General features: G+C 46.2%; 4 protein-coding genes across 4 annotated transcripts; 1 reads left to right on the forward strand and 3 right to left on the reverse strand.

The window, feature by feature from the left end:
- Window positions 1-2,198: 2,198 nt before the first annotated feature.
- Window positions 2,199-14,289, reverse strand: TGAM01_v208794 (beta-ketoacyl synthase domain-containing protein; the record flags this gene model as incomplete). Its single annotated transcript, XM_018800801.1, has 4 exons — window positions 2,199-13,108; window positions 13,166-13,484; window positions 13,551-14,027; window positions 14,101-14,289. The coding sequence occupies 4 exons, from the start codon at window positions 14,287-14,289 to the stop codon at window positions 2,199-2,201; spliced, it is 11,895 nt and encodes a 3,964-aa protein (XP_018666266.1).
- A 633-nt stretch (window positions 14,290-14,922) lies between these two features.
- On the forward strand, window positions 14,923-16,084 carry TGAM01_v208795 (alcohol dehydrogenase GroES-like domain-containing protein; the record flags this gene model as incomplete). Its single annotated transcript, XM_018800800.1, has 2 exons — window positions 14,923-15,470; window positions 15,556-16,084. 2 exons carry the CDS (start codon window positions 14,923-14,925, stop codon window positions 16,082-16,084), a joined length of 1,077 nt encoding a protein of 358 aa, XP_018666265.1.
- Window positions 16,085-17,503: 1,419 nt separating this feature from the next.
- On the reverse strand, window positions 17,504-18,481 carry TGAM01_v208796 (hypothetical protein; the record flags this gene model as incomplete). Its single annotated transcript, XM_018800799.1, has 1 exon — window positions 17,504-18,481. The coding sequence occupies one exon, from the start codon at window positions 18,479-18,481 to the stop codon at window positions 17,504-17,506; it is 978 nt and encodes a 325-aa protein (XP_018666264.1).
- A 743-nt stretch (window positions 18,482-19,224) lies between these two features.
- Window positions 19,225-21,391, reverse strand: TGAM01_v208797 (MFS transporter; the record flags this gene model as incomplete). The annotated part of the gene is made up of 9 exons (XM_018800798.1): window positions 19,225-19,568; window positions 19,635-19,814; window positions 19,876-20,012; window positions 20,073-20,299; window positions 20,355-20,528; window positions 20,585-20,802; window positions 20,869-21,059; window positions 21,118-21,173; window positions 21,230-21,391. The coding sequence occupies 9 exons, from the start codon at window positions 21,389-21,391 to the stop codon at window positions 19,225-19,227; spliced, it is 1,689 nt and encodes a 562-aa protein (XP_018666263.1).
- Window positions 21,392-23,041: the final 1,650 nt, after the last annotated feature.

Below are 23,041 nucleotides of genomic sequence, written 5' to 3' on the forward strand. Positions count from 1 at the left end.
TCGTATGCTGACATCGCATTAGGTAGCCATATTTGGAAGCCTTCCCAATGCGTGTATGTAAAAAGTGTTTGAAACTGCAGATAATTCTCATTACTTAGATTCTTACTCTTGGTTCAATTTTCAAGCATTCCAAATAGACTAAAACCGTAATGGCATCAACCGGCATAGGTGATATTGCCAAGTTTGCTTTCGGATCGGTACATCCTCACCCAGTTCACCTAGGCATATTAAGTAGAAGAGCATATTTGGTTAACGCATGTTATAGCTGGTACTATTCGAAACCATCCAAATTATTTACAACATCTATTTTCACCCACTAAGGCACTTTCCTGGGCCATGGCTCTTTCGAGCAAAGAGACTATTATATGTGATACGGTTCAATCAAGGTAGGCTGTCGTTTGATGTGCATGAATGGCACAAGAAGTATGGGCCAGTGGTACGAGTTGCACCCGATGAGCTTGCATTTGAAAGCCCAGATGCTTTCAGGGACATTTATTGTCGGCGAATTGGAGTTGCACCACCAGATGATGAGATGATTAAGCCTATGCGTTCATATCACATTAAAGGTGAAGCGCGCAGCATCATGAACGAAGACAGAGAGAACCATGCTCGTCTACGCAAACAACTGGGCCTCGGATTTAGTGAGCGCAGTATGAGAGACCAGGAGCCCATTATTGGCGGTTATGTGAATCTTCTTATTCAGAGGCTTCACGAATACTGCATCGACCGCGATTCTATGGATCCTATAACCGGCCAGCAGGCTAAAAGGCCGATGGACATGACTGCGTGGTACGCTTGGACAACCTTTGACATTATTGGTGACCTGGCGTTTGGTGAGCCATTTGGATGCTTAGAGCGAGCAAAATATGACCCCTGGGTGGCTGCCATTGGCAAAGCTGTGCGCTTCAGTCCTATAATTCTAGGTGCTAAACTGCTTGGCTATGAGTGGGTGTTACGGCCCATGTTGAAGATGCTAAATAAGTATCGTCGAGAGCATAACAGACTCTGTATGGAAAAGCTAGAGAGGCGTTGCCAGTTAAACATGCAGAGACCAGACTTTATAGAGGGCTTGTTACAGAAGGCTAAAGAATGGGTAAGTTTCCGTTTGCATATTTCATGATTGCCTTCTAACACAAATACAGAATCTCGATATGCGACAGATAATGCAAAATAGTAGCAATCTGATCATTGCTGGCTCAGAGACGACAGCCACAGCATTAGCTGGTATCACATACCTACTTCTCAAAAATCCAGAAATATTCCAGAGGGTTGTCGACGAAGTTCGCCAAGCTTACAATTCAGAAGATGAGATAACGCTACTGTCAGTCAATAACCTCCCTCTGATGCTCGCCTGCATAAACGAATCTCTGCGTTTGTATCCACCAGTTGCTCTTGGTCTTCCACGAACAGTTCCTCAAGGCGGTGCAATCGTTGCAGGAGAATACGTTCCGCAAGGTGTAAGTGTCTCTTTGTCCCATGGTTGTTTGGCGAGGTTAACATGTGTGCATTCAGATGACAGTTAGCACCTGGCATTGGGCTATCTATCATAGCGAACGCCTATGGACCGATCCATTTGCTTTCCGGCCGGAGCGTTTCATGAATGATCCGAAATATGCTGGAGATAAACTGGACGCTCTGCAGCCTTTTTCTATTGGGCCACGAAACTGTCTTGGCCGCAAGTAAGTCTCTCATAGCCTTGTCAACCTGTTAATTTCCTGGTTAGATCATCCAATGTGGCATGCTGACACAATTATAGTCTAGCATATGCGGAAATGAAGTTAATTCTTGCGCGAATTATATATAACTTTGACATTCAGCTAGTTGATGAAGGACATGATTGGATAAAACAAGACACGTACATATTGTGGGATAAAGGTCCTCTACCTGTATATTTAACTCCAATCAAGGGTCCTAGACAAATGTGATAGAGATAGAGCTTAAAAAGATTCTTTAACTTCGAAATAGATGATTGTTTGTGTATTCTCACATTATATCGGTCTACAGCCAGTGAGCTGCTGGTTATTATCTTTCACAATCAGCCACTCATATACTGTACGAGCGAGCTATAACCTGAGACTAAAGTAGCAATGCATGTGGTTTTCATTTGCAGCATCATTGTTTCACTCTTGATGTCCAGAATATAGATAACTCTGTTCTATTCTTCACCACTAGCACTAAAAATTCATAGAAACAGTAACTCAAACCTTGCCTTTTACAAGCGATGGTAGATACAGAGGCTCCTTCTTGTCAACCATATTCTTCAAATACACACAAATCAGCTCATTAAGCCCAGCCTCGCGCGCTTTTTGCAACCAATCATTCAACTCTAGCTCGCTAAACAGCTTTCCTTTGGCCTTCTCCATATATTCCTTCAGATTTGGAATGGACACTTTCTCTTCGTTACAATGATTGATGTAAAAAGTCTTTGGCGATGGGTCCATTTGATTCGCACTTGTTGACGCGAGAGCTTGAGTAGCAATTTCCTTTGCCACATTTTGAACGTCCACAAAATCCAAATTTCCAGTAATGACTCCTGATAGTTTGGGCACTGAACCAAGAATCTCAGAATAGGTATGTAGTGAAGCAATGATATCTGTGTCGGGCGCGCCATCTCCGATAATGCTGGTAGGTCGATGCACACAGCTTTGGAGATCGTGGTTGTCTGCGAGATACTCCAAAAGTGCCTCGCTAACCCACTTCGATATCGCGTATCCTTGCTGGCCATCGGCCGGTAGATCAGCTTGGGCTTCAAGAGGAACTTCAGATAAATGTTCCCCTGGATACAAGTGTGCAACAGAAGCTGTTGATACGAAGTGGAACGGGATCGATACCGCAGCTGCAATTTCGGCCAAGCGTCGTGTTGACAGGACATTGGAGCGTCGCAGCGACTGATATGTTTTCATGAACGAAACGTCTGCGCCATTGTGAACTATGACATTGGCACGAGATGCGATGCTTTCAAGCTGTTCTGGCGATAGGCCCAAGTCGTGATCGGCAAGATCACCACTGTATTCAATAATTTTGGGGCTAGATACGTCTACATGCCGTGGCAGCCCATTGACATCTGGTCGGATGGCAATGCAATGAACCTCGCTGACTCGATCATCATTGACAAGACACTTGAGGATGTTTCGCCCTAAAAATCCAGTAGCGCCAGTGAGGACGACGGAGAGCCCTGACTTAGATGATGAAACATTCACAGGCTTGGTGAAAGCGCTGCGTGATAAGCCATCACATAAGGATCGGATTTCCTTGTTCCAGTCAATATGCTGACGAAGAGGCTTATCGGAAACGGCCTGTATTTTTGCAGCCATTTCGCGAATTGTGCTCGCTTGGAATAATTCCGAGAGTGTTAAATTGCGGCCGAATGCCATCTCCAACTCTGCTTGAAGCTTCAATAGTAGAAGTGAGTTTCCACCAACAAAGAAGAAGTTGGTTTCTGAACCGAACTGTGAAAGCTTCATTGTATTGGGAAGAACGTCTCGCCAGACGGCAACTACCGCTTTCTCGAAATCGCTGAGGTCTCCTGTTTGCGTTTTGACTTCCAGTGCATCCGGAATTGGAAGAGCATCAATCTTAGATTTGTCCTTTTTGCCATTGGGGTTCCTTGGTATTTCATCAATAGCAATGATATGTGCTGGACACATGTAAGACGGTAACGGCAGATCGTTCCGAATTCTCTCCACGGCCAAGTTTGTATCTCCCGCGAAGCCGTCTGAGAACACAACATATGCGACAAGCAGATCCGAACCACGAAGAGACACGGAAGCATCGTCAACAACTCCTTGTGAAGCATCCACTATAGTCTTGGCTATTTCATCCATTTCAATGCGCATGCCGCGGATTTTGACCTGCGAGTCTCCGTCTAGCCGCCCAATAAACTCCAAAAGGCCATTGTCTAGCATTCGGCCCTTGTCCCCCGTGTGATAGAGAGTGTTCCATCCCCGGTTGATGTCTTCTACAGGAGAAACACGATCTGGAGTGAATTTTGATGCTGTCTCCTGAGGCTGGTTGACGTATCCAATTGAGTTGCCGGCACCTGCAATGCAAATCTCTCCGGGGAAGCCAAAAGGTAGCGGGCTTCCAATTTGATCAACCACAATGACCGTATAGTTGGGCATTACAAAGCCAGCTGGACTCGCTGTCGTTGTCTTATCCGTCCTGTATGGAATCTCATATCGTGTACAAGAGAGACTGGCTTCTGCGGGTCCATAGAGATTGATGAGACGCAGATTTGGAAGATCCAACTTTTTGAACCCTCGACGTAGCTGAGCCGTAACCTTTTCACCTCCAGAGAATGCGAATTTCCAAGATGAGCACGCTTTGAGGATATTGGAAGTATAATGCAGAAGATGCAAATACTCGGAAGGAACAAATACAGTGTATGTGATGTTTTCTGAGAGTATGAGATTTGCAATCTCCAGCGCGTTGCCTCTAGCTTCCTTGGAAGCCACAATAAGAGTACCGCCATTTGCCAAGGCAATGAATACTTGTTCCAAGGAGAGATCAAACCCAAAAGAACTTTGCTGGAGCACATTCTCCTTTTTAATCTCAAACATCTTGGAAATTCCCCAAATCTGATTTAAAACGCAATGATGGGTGAGCAAGACTCCCTTGGGCGTGCCAGTTGAGCCACTGGTATATATGGCAAAGCCAGGGGCATGAGGTTGAGCAAGGCAATGGGTCGGAGAGTTGCCTCTTGTTGTCGCTGTTGGGACATCTGACGTGTTTAGCAAAGTAATCAGAGTATTCCCAACTGTTAGGGTAAGTTTTTGTGCCAACCCGAGCGTCTCATTTTGGCAAATTATGGCGGCATGTTTGCAATCTGCGATGATTGCAGCCAGACGCCCTTCCGGGTTTCGCAGGTCAAGTGGCACATACACCAAACCAAGAATCATGATAGCTACCAAGGAACAGATAGTATCGGCCGCAGGTTCCAGAAGGACTCCAACGTATGATCCTGGAGACAAGTTACTAAGGTGTTCGGCAAACTGCTGCACGCGGCGCATCATATTAGAGTAAGTCAGTTGTCGACTATATCCATCCTTGATCGCCATAGAAGTCGGACTTGTTTCTGCCATCTCTATGATTCTATGAGCCAGTGTTGGAGCGTCCCACTCTATATCAATGCGACTACCACGGCCTACTGAGATTGCGCGCTGAATATCCGTGCTAGGAGCAAGAGTACAGTCCAATGCCAATTTCGACGTATCGGCAGCAAATTCCTTGAGGGTATGAGTGTACCACTTGAGGAGCATATCTGTGTCACAAGTGCTGTAGAGGTAGCTTTGGGTTGTGAATGAGATGATTGTGCCCTCTGCAATCTCTGAGATGTCTATAATAAGATCATAGGGATTTCGCGCATCATGTGTTGAGGTCCACTGGATCTCGCATTCTCCCAGCGGCATAGTCCTTGAACCTCCTAACCGGTAATTCACGGCGATCTGGAATAGAGGATTCTGGTCTCCAGATCTAAAAATATTCAGTGTGTCAAGAATCTGGTCAAAATCAACTCGCGAATGGCTTAGGGCGGCCAACGTGATATCTCTGGTTCGGACGGCAAGATCTGCAAAGCTTTCGCTAGCATTCGTCTTAAAGTGTAGCGGCAGCAAATTGGTAAAGTATCCAATTGTAGTCATATCCGCAGCACTAGTTCGGTTTGCGTCCAGTATACCAACAGCGAAATCGCCGATATTTAGGCATTTAGAGACGAACGCAGCTATGGCAGAGAGATAGAAGTGAAAGGACGTCAGCTGAAGATCCGCACTTGCTTGCTTGATCTGGTGAACAAGTGGCCTCTGTAGAATGAGGTCCAAAGTCTCCGTATCGTAACTCTTGAGCAGCTGTCGATGTTGGACCTTGGAGGTTGGAAATAGGGGCATTGGCTCCGGAATGCTATCATATGTGTCCTTCCAAAATTGTAAATCTTCTGCAAGGGTTCCACTTGCGGCCTCTCGTTGCATCTTTTGAGAAAGATCGATTGCTTGCTGCCTCGGGGTTCTGACTCCTTTGCCTGCGTAGGCATCGTTTAAATCTTTGAGAAATATGCTCCAACCAACGCCATCAAGTGCAATGTGATGAAACGTGAAGATGATGCGATGATCGCTTGGAGATAAAGAAAGAATTCTGATCTTCATCCATTTACCGCGGTTCAGGTCAAACTTGAAGCGCTTCATATCATCAAGAGATTCCTGTATCTTGACACTTGAGTCACCAGGGATGTTAGCATGTTCCAAAATGATGCTTGATCTCCTGTTCACCCCTTGCATGGCTTTTCCGCTGGCACTATCCAAGTAAAAGGAAGTTCGGAGACCTTCGTGTTTCTCAGAAAGAGCGTCAAGTGCGTTGCTAAAGTTGTCAATATTGAGTGGACCAGATAGCTTGCCAGACATGGTCACGTTATACGTTGTCTTGTCTTCCAAATACACATGAAGAAAGTACAGACGGCTTTGACCAGGAGTCATTTCTCCCATTCGCACATATGAGCGATCTTCAAACGTTTCTTCTGAAACTGAGGAAGGTTTAGGGGATACCGTTGACAGCTCAGTGCTTGAGTCCCCCTCTCGATCAGAGTTGGAGGCTACCGTGGTTGGTGGTATAGACAACTGAGTTTCCTTTGAGGTTGCTGCAACAGTCGGAGCTTGATGATTTTGGGCCTTAGGCGCAACATTAGAAGAAATCAAGTCTTCATTGGCTGACGAGACCAAAGTTGGCGGAAGCATCACCAAAGCATCTTGACAAATGTCGGCCAGCGAAGCTCCGCTCAGGATCTTGAGAACCGGCATATCAACATTGACTTCTTTCAGGAACCATGATCTTATTTCGACTGCTACCAGAGAGTCAATTCCCAGCTTGAGTAGAGGTGCCGCATGATCAATTGAATCGGAGTGAACTTGAAGAATCATGGCCAATTTCTCGGCGCAAACGATCTGCAAGACAGTCAAAGCATCTTTTCCACTTCCAGCAGCCGCCAGTCTCCCTTGGACACTATCAGAAGACTGTACTTGCTCACGATCAGAGTTTTCTGTAGTATTTTCATGCGGGACATAGGTAGCGAAACGCGGATTAGTATACCAAGGCGCATTTGGTGCCTGGCCAATACCAATGATGATCTCTGGATCCTCATCAGAAGTAGATTTTCCAGCCACAATAGCCTCGGCAAAGACTGTGTGAAATTCAGGCTCTGACATTCTCATATACCCGACCTTCTTCAGATGATCTTCGTATTGCTCAAGATTGCGCGCGACGAAGCCCACACCAAGCAAGAATGCGATGTCAATGATTGAAGCGGAAACGCCTCTCTTCTTTCTTTGGCGTACAAGCGAGTGCATATACATATTTGCAGCGGCATAGTTGGATTGACCTCCATTGCCCATCACGCATGTGAGTGACGAGAAGCAGATAAAGAAGTCAAGCGGCGTAGAATAGAAAATATCATCTAAATTCTGAGTTCCCGTCACCTTGGGCTTGAGTGCCACCTCGAAATCGGCCAAGGTCATGTTGTTAAACAGCTTATCATTCAACACCATCGCAGCGTTAGCAACACCGGCGATAGGTGGCATTGTGTCGCATACTTCCTTATAGATCTTGAGTAGCTCTTCTTTGTCCGATATGTCGAGGGCAAAGATATTGATCTTAGCGCCCTTGCGCCTCAAGTGCTTCAACACTTCTGCGTCCACTCTGCCAGGATTTCTGCTTGTCACCACGATGTTGCGTGCTCCGTGTGTGACCATCCAATCACAAAGAGACAGCCCGAGCTCAGAGGCTAGTCCCACAAGAAGATATGTCTTATTTGCTGAGAATAGGTCGTTGGGATCAACAGGATTGATCTTCAAATCCATACTGTCTGAGCTGTGCCAGCTAATCATTGCAGTGGGAGTCTCGGGCAGAGATGGCATATCCATAACTTGATCCAAAGGAATAGCGCTTTGGTGATGCCCAAGATCATCCGAAAGAGACAAGATATGCCGAATCGCAATATCCGCCATGTCTTTCTTGGTGAATCTACCATGTATAGAGTGTTCGTCATAAATAGCCAGCTGATTAATGCGCTGAGAAGACAACACGATGCGATGGAGCACGCTGTTGAACTTCCCCAAGTTCACAAATGATTGGATATCCGCTGGAATAATATTTCGTGCATCTCTTTCTGTCGCATATGGATGGATAAAAGCTTGGTCGAAATTCGACTGCGAGTTCGCTTCGGATGATGTACTGAAGAACACATCAAGCCCTCGCATTCCAGCGACTGTAGAGATAACTTTAGCAAGTGGTATATCGGAGTCGTGGATCCAAATATTTCCTCGGCTGCTTTGTACGATACTCTCCGCAATTATGGTCGCCATGAGTCTTTCGGCATCTGACGAGGTAGCAAACTGCTGCTGGAGAAGCAGTACTTCTACTTTGGGCACGTCCACAATTGATCGGGCATGGGGAGAGAACACAAGTGCCATTTGGCTGCTTTGGCCAATAGATCCGATACACAAGTGTAAAAGAAGGTTATCTCTGGTCTGAATAGGCAAGAGAGATGAATAATGGACTCGAATTTGTACTGTATCGGTCGATGTGGTTGCCTCCATTTTACTTCGGACCTGCTGCAAGGATCGAGAGCCATTCGACCTTCCAAGCTCAATACATACCTCTCCAAGAGAAACAGGGCTGACGATGTCTCTCCTGGTAGAGTTTAATCGGTCATTCATGTGCTCAACAGGAACAATCCTTGGGATATAAAGCCCGTCTCCATTAATGGATAACTCCCACTCCTCATGCCAGAGAATCCCGTCGAATTCTGGAGAATCCAAGCAGATCGTACGCAGCATCGTCTCGACAAATAGCGAAGGCTCCACAGCACCTGCTTGGGCAGCGTTGATATCCAGAAACTGAAGCCGAAGATCCGGTAACTCGTGCAAGACTGATCTTCCAAGGCCAACAACCATATTTGACATTGGATTATCGTCACGGCATTTCTGAGTTACCCACAAGACATATTTGGCATCTTGGAGAATTAGCTGTATGCCACGAAATTTTTGAGGAGTAATTTGTTCAAATGTTGGTTTATCCAGCTCAGAAAGAATAAGCACGGCTGATCCAGGTATAACTTCTCCAACTTCCTCGAGAGTCGTAACAAGAGTCACCGTCAATGCGATGTGCCGGAAAAGAGGCTCAACTTTCCGTACCAAATTTTGAACTTCGTCTGACTCGCCTCCTACAATAAATAAATGTTTTACTCGTGGAATGTTCTCCTTTGAGGACAGGGGGCTGCGTAACAGGCTGATGCGATCGTCAACTGCTTGACTCACGATGAGAGACGCTAGATATCTCTTGGGATCATGATAATCTCTGTATGCAGCGTCCACACTAGAGAATCCAGTAGCTAACAGCTCTTGGTGCCAGCGCGATTCGTCAACAGTAGGATGGTACAGTCTCCCATCTCCGCGTCCAAGCCACCAACCCGGTAAATGAGATGAGATGAATTGCGGCAGAACGCCGTCATTCGTGACTTCATTAAGGATCATAAAACCTCCGGGCTTCAACAGAGCTCGGCAATGTGTCAGTGTCTGGGCCAAAGACTTCGTAGCGTGTAGGGCATTTGAGGACATAATGACATCAAACGAGTGCTTCTCGAATCCTTGCTCACATGGATCGCGTTCAATGTCCAGAACTGCCCACTCCATGAGGGACGAGTACTCTCGAAAACGTTCTTGAGCAGCTTCGAAGAAACCGGCAGAAATATCAGTATATGTATAAGAATGGCAATGGCCAGCGAGACCTTTGAGCATATGTATACTCGCACCACCAGTACCAGCACCAATCTCTAATACCCTCATTCGCGGATAACGGTGAGCCAACTGACTGGTCACCGTGATGAGATGGCTATACGTCTGTCGAAAGGGAACTGCTTCAGCGTACAGCCGAGTGAGCATATCTTTTTGCATCATGACTTGCAGCGCAGGTAGTTGTCCACGCAAGATCGAAGGCTGAACCTCGCCCAAGGCCGATATCATCTGCAGCTCTACCTTTCCAGAATACTTTGCCATCCATTTATGCGCATCTTCTTCGGTGTCAGTAACCCACTCTTTCTTAATGCGAGGATGGTTCCCAGCCTCGATTTTAGGAAGCAGATAATTGAGAATCCAGTCAATCTGAATCTGAAAGTGCTCATCCATGCGAGGAATCTCTTCAGGCGAGATTTCTTTGCGAAGCTTCCTCAGATAAAAGTATGCAAGACGCTCGCAAATGTCTCCATAATCGACTTCTTCTTCGCTCAAATACTGGACTTTATCAGGTTCGATACCACTGCTAATGTCTCTCATCCAAACTGTCTTTGCAAACAGCTTGCGGTCATTCTGTGGAGTTGCCTTTGTGAATGACGAACATGTCAGAGACTGCAGCTGGATTTGTGTGATTCCAGTAGTCGACGACGAGACATTTACGTCGCCGCAAATCGTTTTCGAATTAGCGTTTGTGAGGTAGCAGTCTGCAACTAGATCTGATATGTCGCTTGAGGATACAGGGGCATCCAGTGCTGCGGGATTGATACGGACGCGACGTATGTTAGTTGGCAGATATGGAGTCCATAGTTGGCCATCTCCAGGAAATGCCAGCGCAGTGAAGATCCCGTGAAACGCAGCATCGAGAGTGGCAGGATGCAATTTTGTTTTAGAATTATCCAAGCGCTGTAGTTTGACCGTAGATGTGTTGAGCCTTCTCTCTACACCTTCAACCACAAATTCGCCAGTGTAACGCAGGCCAACCTCTTCCATGTAGGAATACAGACGATTGACACTAACAGGCTTCATTGGCAGCTTTGGAGCTTCTCTGGACGGCAGAGAATCCAGACGGGGCGTTCCAAGATGGATGATGGCACGCCCTGTGAAGTTGGTGCTATCAGGAAGCTCTGAACCCCCATCCACTTTACAACTGTAGCACGAATATTCAGCTGTGATCTGATCTGAGGTTTGAGATTTGACTCGAATTGTGAAAGTGACTTCGGTGCCGCTCGACTCATCTTCGAGTGTGATTGCGCGATGAATCACAAGGTCCTCAAGCTCGACAAGCCGGACTTGAGTCTCACCGGCCGCAAGTCGAATCGACGCTTCATAAGCCATGGATACGTATCCAGCAGCAGGGAAGAGCACTTGACCTTGGAATATGTGGCCCCTAAGCCATTCCATTTCTTTAATTTTCATCACGTTACGCCAAATCACCTCGCTGTTGTTGCCATGTGTGGTTGCATAGCCCAAAAGCTCGTGCATGGGGTTCTTGCGGGAGCGATAGTTGCGAGACTTGCGAGATTCTTTCCACAGCTTGGTGTCATGATCCCAAGGATAGGGTGGAATGCCTTTTAGGGTTATACTTTCTCCTGCCTCATCTCCAAGGCAGGCTCTCCTAAATCCGGCAAAGTCAACAATGGGAGTTGGTGTATGGAAATTTGACCAGATAAAGCCCAGAGCATCTGAAAACGATTCCATATCATCTTGGCCACGTTTAAGAACGCCCGAATATGGTAAATCCAAGCCTGTCAAGTTCTTAAGTGTCTCCAACACCGGCGCCTTCAATGCAGGATGCGGCCCTACTTCCATCACAATATCGTGGCAATGCTCCTCGACCACGGCTCTGTCGATGGCTTGGGAAAACAGCACCGGCTTAACCATATTGTCAACCCAATATGAGGCTTTATAAGCATCGGTATCCTCAATGCTGCGACCATTTGAACCATAAACACTTGAATACCACTTACACTTTAATTGATCGGCTCGAATTTGAATGTCAAGCTTCTGGAGCGATTCGAGGTAATGCTGTGCGCAGCGTTGCATATGATGTGAGTGGTACGCCTTTTCCACTTTCAGCACTCTTGCAAAAGTTTGCTGCTCATCCAGGACTTGCTTGGCCTCTTCAATGGCGTCTTCATCTCCAGATAAGGTCACGCTGGATCGAGAGTTGCTTGCGGCTACCTGGATCCTGCCTGCAAACTGTGCTTCTTTGCAGAAGAAAAGAGCTTGGTCAAAACTCATCCCAACTGCCATCATCTTTCCTTTCCGTCCATCTGGTCCGCCGGCAAGATGGGCAAATACTCCGCGATAATACGCGATGGCCACCGCATCTGCAGCCTTGAGATGTCCAGCAGCGTAGGCCGCACTGATTTCTCCAGACGAGTGTCCCACAACAGCGCTGAACGTAATTCCAGAGGCATAAAGCAAGTCGACCAGCGCGATTTGAATAGCAGTGCAAAGCGGTTGCGAAATGGCAGCTTCATGTATTCGAGAGTCTTCAGCTGATGCAACCAGCTCGCCAGATAATGACCAAGAGGGCGGAATAGCCAGATTGCTGAGTGCTTTTTCAAGATCATCAATTGTCTGCTTGAACCTCTTTGACTTCTCATAGAGACGTCGACCCATAGAGGGCCACTGCGCACCTTGGCCAGTGTATACTCCAAGAATTCTTGCTGGGAGATCCTCAGTCACATGAATCGCCCTGGTAGTTGTGGAAGCTGATTGGCTTGCCACGTCATTTAGCTTCTTCACAAGCTCTTCTTGGTTAGATGCTGAGATATATATTCTATGCGGAAACTGCGTGCGACGAGTCTGCAGCGTCCATGCCATATCCGAGAGATCTGTTACCTGCCCAGATTCTAATGCCGCGGAAAGAGTTTGCGCTCTGGCCCTCACAGCCTTTTCTGTATTGGCCGACAGAGTGAACGGGCCACAAGGGATCTGAAGGGCTCTATCATACCCCCTTGATGGCCAATGCTCTAGAATTGCATGCGCGTTGGTGCCTCCAAAGCCAAAACTATTGACACTGGCACGCCTTGGAACTCCGGGGGGCAGTTTAGGCCATGGCTTGGCCTGGGTTGGTACGCAAAGATGAGTATAAAACGGGGAGATTGCTGGGTTGAGCTTGTTGAAGAGCATGTTAGGCGGGATAACGCCGTGCTGAACGGCAAGTGAAGCTTTCAACAATCCTGCCAATCCTGCCGTGCCCTCCAAATGGCCAATGACTGTTTTGACAGATCCAACGTAAAGAGGTTCATCTAATTCAGCTGCATTGGCACTGTCTTCTTCTTCATCCGCACCAAAGAAAGCATCTCGGACAGCCCTTGCTTCAATTGCTAAATGAGTCGAATTTTAGCAGCTATTCAGTACATGTTTAAAAGCAATGAACTTACGATCTCCGGCCATGGTTCCTGTACCGTGCGCCTCGAAATATTGACAGCGATCTGTCTTTTTGTTAAAGTCAAGGCCTGCTCTCGTATAAGTGGACTTGATTAAAGCTGTCTGGGATATTGAGCTGGGCATCGTAATGCCTGATGTACGTCCATCTTGGTTGACGCCCGTTTCCCGGATCAAACATTCGATATGATCACCGTCTTTAATGGCTTGGCTAAGAGTTTTTAAGAGGATCGATGCAAACCCTTCGCCACGGGCGTAGCCATCGGCATCGGCATCCCACATGCGTGATCTGCCCGTTGGGGATAGCATGTGAAGCTGCAGTCACACATTGAGTCAATATCTTCCAATTCCACATTCTCAATGGGTCTCCCAATTGCGTACCTTGGACTCAAGAATGTATGGATCTGGGCCAAGGATCAGATTCACGCCGGCTGCCACAGCCAGTGATGACTCTCCACTTCGCAGTGTTTGCACAGCGTGATGCAAAGCTACTAAACTTGATGAGCAAGCTGTATCTATCGTGGATGATGGGCCTTTCCAGTCGAAAAAGTACGAGACTCGATTGGAAAGGATGGCTCTTGAAATCCCCGTAGCAGCGTACTGGGGCGCGCTATCCACATCACGCAGCATAAGATCTGAGTAGTCTTGCGTCATCTGGCCTACAAAAATGGCCGTTTGAGAGCCCTTCAGTCCCTGAATGGAGTATCCCGCAGCTTCAACACATTCATATACTGTCTCCAACAGCATTCGTTGCTGTGGGTCCATGGACTCTGCCTCTTTGGGGTGGATATTGAAGAAATTATGATCAAACTCTCTATGATCCTCTTCTAGGAGATATGAGTGCAATACATTTGTACTCTACAATTGAATGTTTGTTTAGCATATTTACAGAGCCAGGTAGACAAATTTGGCAAGTAGCGCGGTTGCTTACCCCGTGGTGTTCTCCATTCGTATTATAAAACCCATCTGGATTGAACCGACTAGGAGGTATCTTCACCAACACATCCTTGGGGTTCTTCAAAAGTTGCCATAGCTTAGATGGCGAATTAGCACCACCGGGAAAGCGACAACTGCTTCCAACAATAGCAATGGGCTCAGTCTTGAATGTTGGCAGAGCCATGTTGAGAGTCTTTAGAAGAGTGGTGAGCTAGAGATTTGTCAATTGTCGAATGAAATCGCAAGTATTCGCGGTAGCATGAGATATAAGATTAAATAAAGGTGTTATTAATGCATGCTCATAAAAACCACAGCCGGACAATTGAACAGAAGTCCGCTGTGGATTCGTTGTTGTACGATAACAGACATCGCCGCATAGAGATAGGACTTTCATGATTGATAGTTGATAATTCAGTATAGCGTAAACGCTAACGTTCTCTACTTGACTCTGCCAATAACATTATTTCCACCGACTCTTTGTGCTACACGTCGGCGCAATATGCTGACAGTGGGGCTCAGAATCATATCATCTAACCGGTTGGACTGCGAGCTTACTCTACATCAGGCAGTTCAATATGTCAACGAACCGAAAAAAAACGATCTGCTTTGTGTTTTCTTGCCGAGATACGTGCCGAATTCTGGAGCATTTACAGATCGTAGTGTTGGTCCGATCTTGATAAATCTGCAGAGCGGCGAGACGCCTAAAGCGGAAAATCCAGAAATCGTGCTATTTACACCAAACTAATAATTGAAGAACAAGAGACGTAAAAAAAAAAAAAAAAAAAAACTCCAAGATAATAAGGAGCCATTCAAAAACATGACAGTTCGAAGCACCTTGGTCGGAAAGAGTGCTGGCCAATATGAACTGGTCTACAATGTCCCAGTCCCAGATCCAGGGCCGGATCAGGTGGTTTGCAAAGTTGCCGCTATTGCATTGAATCCTACCGACTGGAAGATGGTAGATTTCTCCGTTGTGCCTGGCGCAGTCGGTGGGCATGATTTTGCGGGAGAAGTAATTGAAGTTGGAACTTCAGTTACGAGACTGAAGAAAGGCGATCGCGTCTTTGGGTTAGCGATAGGCTTTGATGTAGACGACAAGCGGACCGGGGCATTCACAGACTATGCTATCACTTATGCTCACGGCGCCTGGAAGATCCCAGACTGGATGTCCTACGATGAAGCAGCAACATATGGCGTTGGTATAGGCACAGCAACCTTAGCCCTTTACCAGACTCTCAGTTTGCCACCACCTGTTTTAAGCGATGACATTGCGACAACAAAGAAGAAACAGAAGAAGCCGGTGTATGTATTGATTGCCGGTGGAGCAACCGCAACGGGCACCATTGCAATACAACTAGTAAAAGCGTAAGAGTTACTATTCCCGTTTTCCACTATGACATTGCAAACACCGATATCTCATTATTAGAGCTGCAGCTAATTAAACATCAAGTTCTGGACTCGCTGCGATTGCCACCTGCTCTTCCCAGCATAAAGATATGCTCATGTCTTTAGGTGCCGACGCGACATTCGACTACAACTCTCCCCACTGCGCTATAGAGATTCGCAAATACACCAACGATACCCTCCAATATGCGCTGGACTGTGTTACAGAAGCGGGCACAATGAAGATGTGCTATGACGCGATTGGTTCCGCTGGCGGTCGCTACGTTGGGCTCGAGCCACTTGCTACGCACATTCAATACACGCGGCGGACAGTTCGTGCTGATTGGGTGATTGGAAGAACTCTCTCCGGTCTGCCTGTACGACTAGATGGAGTCTATGGGAGACCAGCTAGACCACAGGATCGCCAATTTGCGGAACACTTTTTTCCTATGGCCGAAAAATTGATTGCAGATGGTCAGCTGAAGCCGCATCCTGTAGAGCTGCGTACAGGAGGGCTGGAAGCACTTGTAGAAGGCATTGACGATTTGCGAAAAGGCAAGGTGCGCGGCAGAAAACTGGTTTATCCACTGGCATGAGGAAAGTGGTCAATTTTCATTTCGTCAATAGTAATACGCAATGGTCCAAAGGATAAGGCAGACTCTAATTTTCTCTCTCTCATTGTAATGAGCTCGTGTTGATAGATTCAAAATCTAAGTGTTTGCATTCGGAAATTCAGATGAGATAATCTTGTCAGCCGACTATCGGAAAGCCTAAAGCTAAAATAATCATACTAAAAATGGATTCTTAAACAGAGCTTATGGAAGCGCGCGTGTCCATAAGCAGCCAGGGGACGAGACCTTATCCATCATCCACAGTCTCCATTACGGACAACGCCGTCAAGGTTCCCGAGAAGTATTTGTCTGGGTATATTTGTGTTAATGAAATCATGATTGAATTGACATGAAACCATCTACGATATACGAATACGGTTAATTCTCTTGCTTCTGAAAGCTCCGCGCTGTTACTCCTACATGATAAGAAATAACGATTTTCAAATCATTTTTATCGTACTTTGTTTCCTTTTCCTCTCTTTTGGCTTCCAGATGAGTAAGCTCACCTCTGGATTCTGGTACACAAACCATAACGGAATGTAATCATTGTGGAGCTAGAATACATGTGCAAGCGTTCATTTACTCAGGAATCCCTTGTCTCCAGCTTACTAGGCATAAGCCAGATTGTTAAAGGAGGTGTGTGCGTTTCTTGCTTTACGGAACACAGGGATGGTACTCAAGTATACAACTCTACAACATAAATTGCATTCAAATTCTTTCCAAATGTTGTCAAAAGTTGGCTGTGGTTCGTCAATACTACTAGGAACCGCCGAACTCTGATATAACAAGCAAAGAGGAAGCATGCACAAAAAGCAATACCATCAACGACTATTTACAACTAGTCCTTCAGCTATGGATACAATCTCCGTCACTCTAGTGACGACGGCTTGCAAGCTATAACCTCGCTCGCCTATCTTGGCTCCAAAATTACGTTGTTTACTAGTAGAACGTGTATAGCGGATGGAGCTCGCGCGTCTCGGCTCGGCAATGTTCCCTGTATGACGCCCAGGTGATCTGTGCACGCTATTCGTTTCAGAATTGTAGAAAATGATCAGGTAATACTCTTTTCGCAAGAATTAATTTCACTAATGGCAAGGAAGCCGCTGACGCCCATACTTGAGTGACAGTCAGGGAGTAAGTCAACGCCAACCCCCATGTAAACGAGTCAGTGGCAAGTTCACACTTAGAACAGTAAACGTAGTGGATTATATTTATTATTTGTATGGCACTTTTAAGCCCAATTATACCCATTCTCTATATCTCTATCGCTGATGATTCTGGAATACCTTTGCCCTCCTGTTATTACAAGTCCTCCTTGGACCAGAAAAAGAATGTGAAGAGTTCCCGAAATAAGCCACTTCTCCGACCGCCCTACACCGACTATACAATTAAATGTAGCTCTCTCTAGGCAAAAATTGGACTCGCCAAATATGCCGGGTTGACAAAGGCGTCATTATCGGCTGCCTGCCAGAACAGGTCAACCAAACCAGCGTCGTTGAATCTCATAAAGCGCATGCCTCGGACGCGGTACTGTACGCCATTAGGCTTTACTTCCGTGCCGTTAAGCATAGTAAAAGTGCTATTGCGCGTTCCTTGGAAGATGTATTCGGTAGCTGCCCAGTTGCCTTGGCCGAGGACGAACTCATCATGCTGAACGAGATCGGGGATGGAAGTGTTGTAACGAGTGAACAAGTTCACAAGAGCTGCACGACCAGTCGAGTTGCGGCCATCAGAGACAACAGTGACGTCCTCGGTGGCAAGAAGGCCGTTAGCCGATGAATTTTGGTTATTGAAGTTGATGTTGAACTGCGCAGCCTTCTCTTTAATCTTGAAAGTATACCCAGCAGATTTATTCGCGATGGGATTCAGTGCAATCGGTTCAACGGACGGTAATTTAGCCGCGCCAGTCTGTTGCGCTGCTGCGAGTCCGGATTCGCCTATACTGACAATTCGGCTCAAGAGGGCATCTTTATCGAAAATCATAGTTTCCGCCAGCGTGGTCTGAATAAGAAGTTGTGATGTGTTTGTAGTAATTCTACTGGCGCTTAGAATTGCGGCAGTGTTTCCCTCCACAATGATGAGCCGATCGAGAAACTGAGCTCTGAGTCCTCCTGGAGGAGGAGCCAACGCCTGGGCAAATTGAACTCTTCCAAGGCCAGAGAGCCCACTGAAGAAACTATCAACGTCGGGTGTGACCAGTGCCGCATTGGCTCGTACGCCTTGAATGGTGTTTTTGCTGAAGTTCGGGTGAAATGACGCGGAGTGGTTGGCAACCAGACTGACATATTCATCGTTAAGGAGAAGTCCTGAGGTTCCGATCGGTTCTTCCAGCTTGGTACTTGAGCCTACCAAGGCAAGCATATAAGCCAATGCAGATTTCATGTTGAAAGTAGTTGCAGATTTTATAGCGTGACCGAGGAAGAGCGCTGTGAGAGCTGTGAGAGCTGTGAGAGTTGTGAATCAATTTGTATCCAAAACGCTCACGAAGAAAAATCAACGAATAGACAATTTGCTCGATATTTATCCGCAACTTTTATGCTTTCATCACAAGGAATCGCAGTAATTACTTCATATAGGGGCTGTGCTGACGGATACTCTTAAAAAAGATCGCCGTTCTTAATGATGTGGAATCAATCACCACAAAGCGTAATCACTAGAACAAAGCCGTCGGCTAAGTTTGACTTGCTGTGGGCCTAGGTGAGATGGCATATAATTCTAAAATAACACTATTTCGAAGCAAATATTCCTATTTGCTAGTTACTAGCATTGTTTTCAGGGATGGAATCAGCTAATGTGGGCAGGGGGCGTGCAAGATAGTACTGCCCACATGGAGACCATGTAGGGCTGATCTATAAGGCCAATGATATATTGCTAATGATTTGGTAATGGTACAGCCCCGATGAGCCGCCTTGGCAAACTATAGACAATTTTTCCTAGTATATATTCGTTAGCACCCTTGTATTTCTCTTTAGATCTGATACAGAGCTGCCACATTTCGTGCATGTTCTTGAAAACAGTACGATCTAACGGCAGAAAATATAATAAAAAATAGGTAGGAGTGTTACATTTGCCGACTATTCAATTGGAAATGTGTGGCGTTTATCCCGCCGCTGATACAGTCTAATCTAGTGTTTGAAACGGAAATCTAATCTCTTGTTACCCTCATCAGTTGTTGTTGCCAAGTAGTGTAGCTTCTCCTCCTGCGTCATGGCATCCCATATCGTATCCCTCCGCTTGTTCCGGTATACGTAGTAACATTTGGTAAACAGATACCAGGTAATGCTCACCGAAGTGATAGCGAGGAGGTATCTGTTACCACGCCGGTAAAGTGGAGCGTCATCGGCGCGATAGAGATTCGATGATATGATGTTTCCGAGTTGCACGAACATGTTGTATGTCGCGGCGGATACAGTTCGTGAGCGCACCGTATTGGAATTGCGGCTATTCAAACCCACTTGGATCGGATGTGCTAGTCATACATGTCAACAATTTTCCTTTGCTCAGCATTGGCAGGCTGAAGCGTGAAGGTACTAACCGTAGGGATAGCTCAGTAAGAGGCTGATAATTGTAAACACGACCCATTTATTGCTTTCGGCTGTGTAGGCAACTTCGAGCCAAATCAAGAATGGAAGACACCAGATCTGGCCAAGCATGGCTGTCAAGACCATCTCATCCCGGATCTCAGCCAAGTAGCTCAAAGCGAACATAGTGATGACTACAATTTGTATCAGCAGCTATTATTAAGACAAAAGAAATCAAGCATGATCTTAACGTACTGTTCAACACACTAGAAGGGATGGTTAGGAGATTGGTTTGGAAAGTACTGAAGCCAATACTCCTGAGGGCCAGTGTGAGATATTTGCCCACAGGCGCTGCGGGTATCTGGAACAAGAGTCCAATGATGTATAGAGGCCTTTTCGCTCCTATTAGCATGACAGTTCACTAGAATTCCAACAAGCGATAATCAACCTACCATAGGTCATAGTCCATCAAACTCTTGAGCAGCAACCTCGGTGTGATTGGTTCACGGTTGTGCATCGAACTCTTCGAGGGGTCTTCGCGCAAGACACGGTTGACAATGATAATCTCTTCTCGTTCCGAGAACCATCCGCTTTTACCACGGAGCCAACCTTTAGTTTGGCAAGGGCCGGCGGGCATCAAACCAAATGCCAGAATTCCCACAAGAAGAGTCATGAGGCCCTAGACGTGCTTGTTAGCCTAGAATATCATACGGTCTCTCAATAACTGCTCTTACCTCAATCAAGAAGAGCCACCTCCAACCTGATCGACCTTCGACGTCTCTCATGTGTAGAATGCCATAAGCCAATAATGCGGCCAGGATCTCGGCTACAGTCATCATGCCCCAGAACCAGCTTAGGCGTAAAGTCAATTCGTGATGTTTGTAGAAGTACGAGAGATACAGCACAATCTGTATAGTGTTAGTTTAAAATACATTCATCGCGGTTTGAACCATTATCGACTCACATCTGGGATAAATCCACCTTGCAGAAGACCTAGTAAAGCTCGACAAGCCAAGAACGAGGATCGACCCGACAGCCAGAATTGGGCACCAGCAACTATACTCCATAACACCATCTGCGAGGGAATCCATCGATCGGGTCCTATCCATTTAGACACCAGCTGAGAAGGAACTTCGGCAAGGAGGAAGGCGATGAGGAAAACGGTATTTCCCAAGTTGTAGTCTATTTGGTTTAGAGTAAGCGATTGCCTTCGAATTCAGGTTTGACAAAATCAGTGGCAATTCTCACCATTTGTTGTCAAATTCAGATCCTCAAGAAAGTTGTCAGAGTTTGCCTGGCTGAGATTGGTTCGATCCATTTCGAGAGCCATGAACATGACACAAGCCCAGGCTGTAATGCGAAAGTCCATCTTTCTAATTAAAGCATCTTCTTCGGCCCAGGTCCATCGCGCCAGTGGATCGAATCGATGAACATTTTCCCTTTCCAAGTCAGTCTTTAATCAACAAGTTACCGTCTTGGATCAAATTGGAAACTCACCAATTGTCTGGAGGCTGGTACTTCTCTGCAGTTTCGGGATCATCGAAGACACTGGGCTGTAACGGGGTTAGAAATGGCTTAACATGACGGAATACCGAGTGTTGAGTCTAACCTGGGTCGCAATTGCATACGGATCGATCGCCCGAGTTCGCTGCCACCAGAAGCGCTTCTCTAATTTTTCCGCTCCCAAAGGAGGAATTTGATCCAGAGAGAGTGTAGACTCATTGACGCCCTCCTTTTCGGTTCCAGGCTGCCTTATGCGAACTGTAGCCATGTTGAGACTAAAGCGTTTGATCCAGATCTAGGGTTGTATCAAAATCTGGATTCCAAAGGAGAATATTTGGCAGAAGATATAGGTTCTCTGCCGATCAAAATAGACCGAGATGGCATCATTGCGGACCCCAATCACTTCTTATAGCATTTTCAAAACCGCAAGGGTTTACAAACCTGCATCCACTATCTTAAAGTTTTTCACACGTTTGCCCGGCTCGAAGGTTGATACGGCCATCTTGTTTTTGTTTAGTATCTAGATGGGCTTTATGTTGTCCCGAGAGGGACACCCAAGCGGGGGACAAAAACAGGGATGCGGCAAACAAAAGGTACGACTAATCCTTACAAAGTGATCTTTAATCAGGCTAAAAGGCTATCTTGGTAATGACATAGAAATCTAGTTGAACTACCTATTATTAGACTTTATTCGAATTATGTTCGTTATCATCTCTGATAATTCAATTAATCCTTCCTTGACGTCGTCAATTGTTTCCTTATGTGAAACCAGAAAAAAATTCCGTTTAATTTGCCTCACCTTGGCAAGAGTCTTTCCACTTCACCAATACACTGAAACAACTTGTTCATGCCCCTGCCGTCCTGACGACAGTTGCGGTTCCAAGGTTCGTCCAAGTCCCACCACTCTTTTGCGCCTGTGGCGATATCGGTCTTTTAAAAAATAGAGGGACTTTCTTTTACTGGTAAGAGAGGGCTATCCCCTGCAGTTACGCATAGATCCCCCGCGGTGTGATGCCCATCGCTATATTGCTTGCTTATCAACCGCCAATGAAAAAGGAGGATTTCGTGTAAGGCAATGCAAGCAGAGAATGGCGACATTTCAGAGTAGCGATGAGGTGTTTGCCCCGGACCCGAAAAGTGGGGCGTCTGCCGGGTTTCGATGCCGGGTTTAAGCCCGGCTAGACTATATAAGAGGAATAACCTCCGCTTCTTAATTGAAGAAACTAAGCAAGTCGCTTCGTTGGGAGTAGTTCTTGCTATCTCAATGGCCAGATCAATTAGGTCTGTGGACTTACTCTCGGATATGGTCCGGTCTGGATGATTAGCAATAGATTTGGCCATAGTCTGGCCGGGTGAGCGGCTTGGTTGCTCGGTTGGATCTTTGTCCATATTCTCTCACATTATAGCATATGATATCATACCTAGGATATGTACATTGTACTATACGAAAGAAGGAGGCTTTCTTTATCATTTGAAAGACACGAGAGCACTTTGTGCTGACCCGCATACAGCTGCAATCACATCAGGCCGCGGATTATATAATTAAACTCTCTATTATGAAATCAAGTCCATTTTTATTGGCCAAACTCCTGCTTAGCAGCTCTCCTTTTCTGCCCCAGGATACCGCCCTTGCTCGATATCCCTTGCAGCGGGAGCGACGTGGTGCTTACAGCACTAAAATACAGTAGAGCATACTGTTTTCTTTACACCTCAGATATATCCGAAGCAGTTTTCACGAAATACCGAGGGAATGGCTGACCCAGTAGAACCCTTTTGGGGGCCTCAGACCTCATATCTCAAGTATGTACTATTGACTAGCAAAATTTAAGCAAATACTTATGATTGGCGTTGTAGCTTTTGTGAAGAGGTATGATGGTCTACAGTCTATGCTCTGCGTCAATTAAGATGGTGTTCTGAC

The sequence above is a fragment of the Trichoderma gamsii genome (genome assembly GCF_001481775.2).
Source record: "Trichoderma gamsii strain T6085 chromosome Unknown Scaffold_39.2, whole genome shotgun sequence".
NCBI classification, from domain to species: Eukaryota; Fungi; Ascomycota; class Sordariomycetes; order Hypocreales; family Hypocreaceae; genus Trichoderma; species Trichoderma gamsii.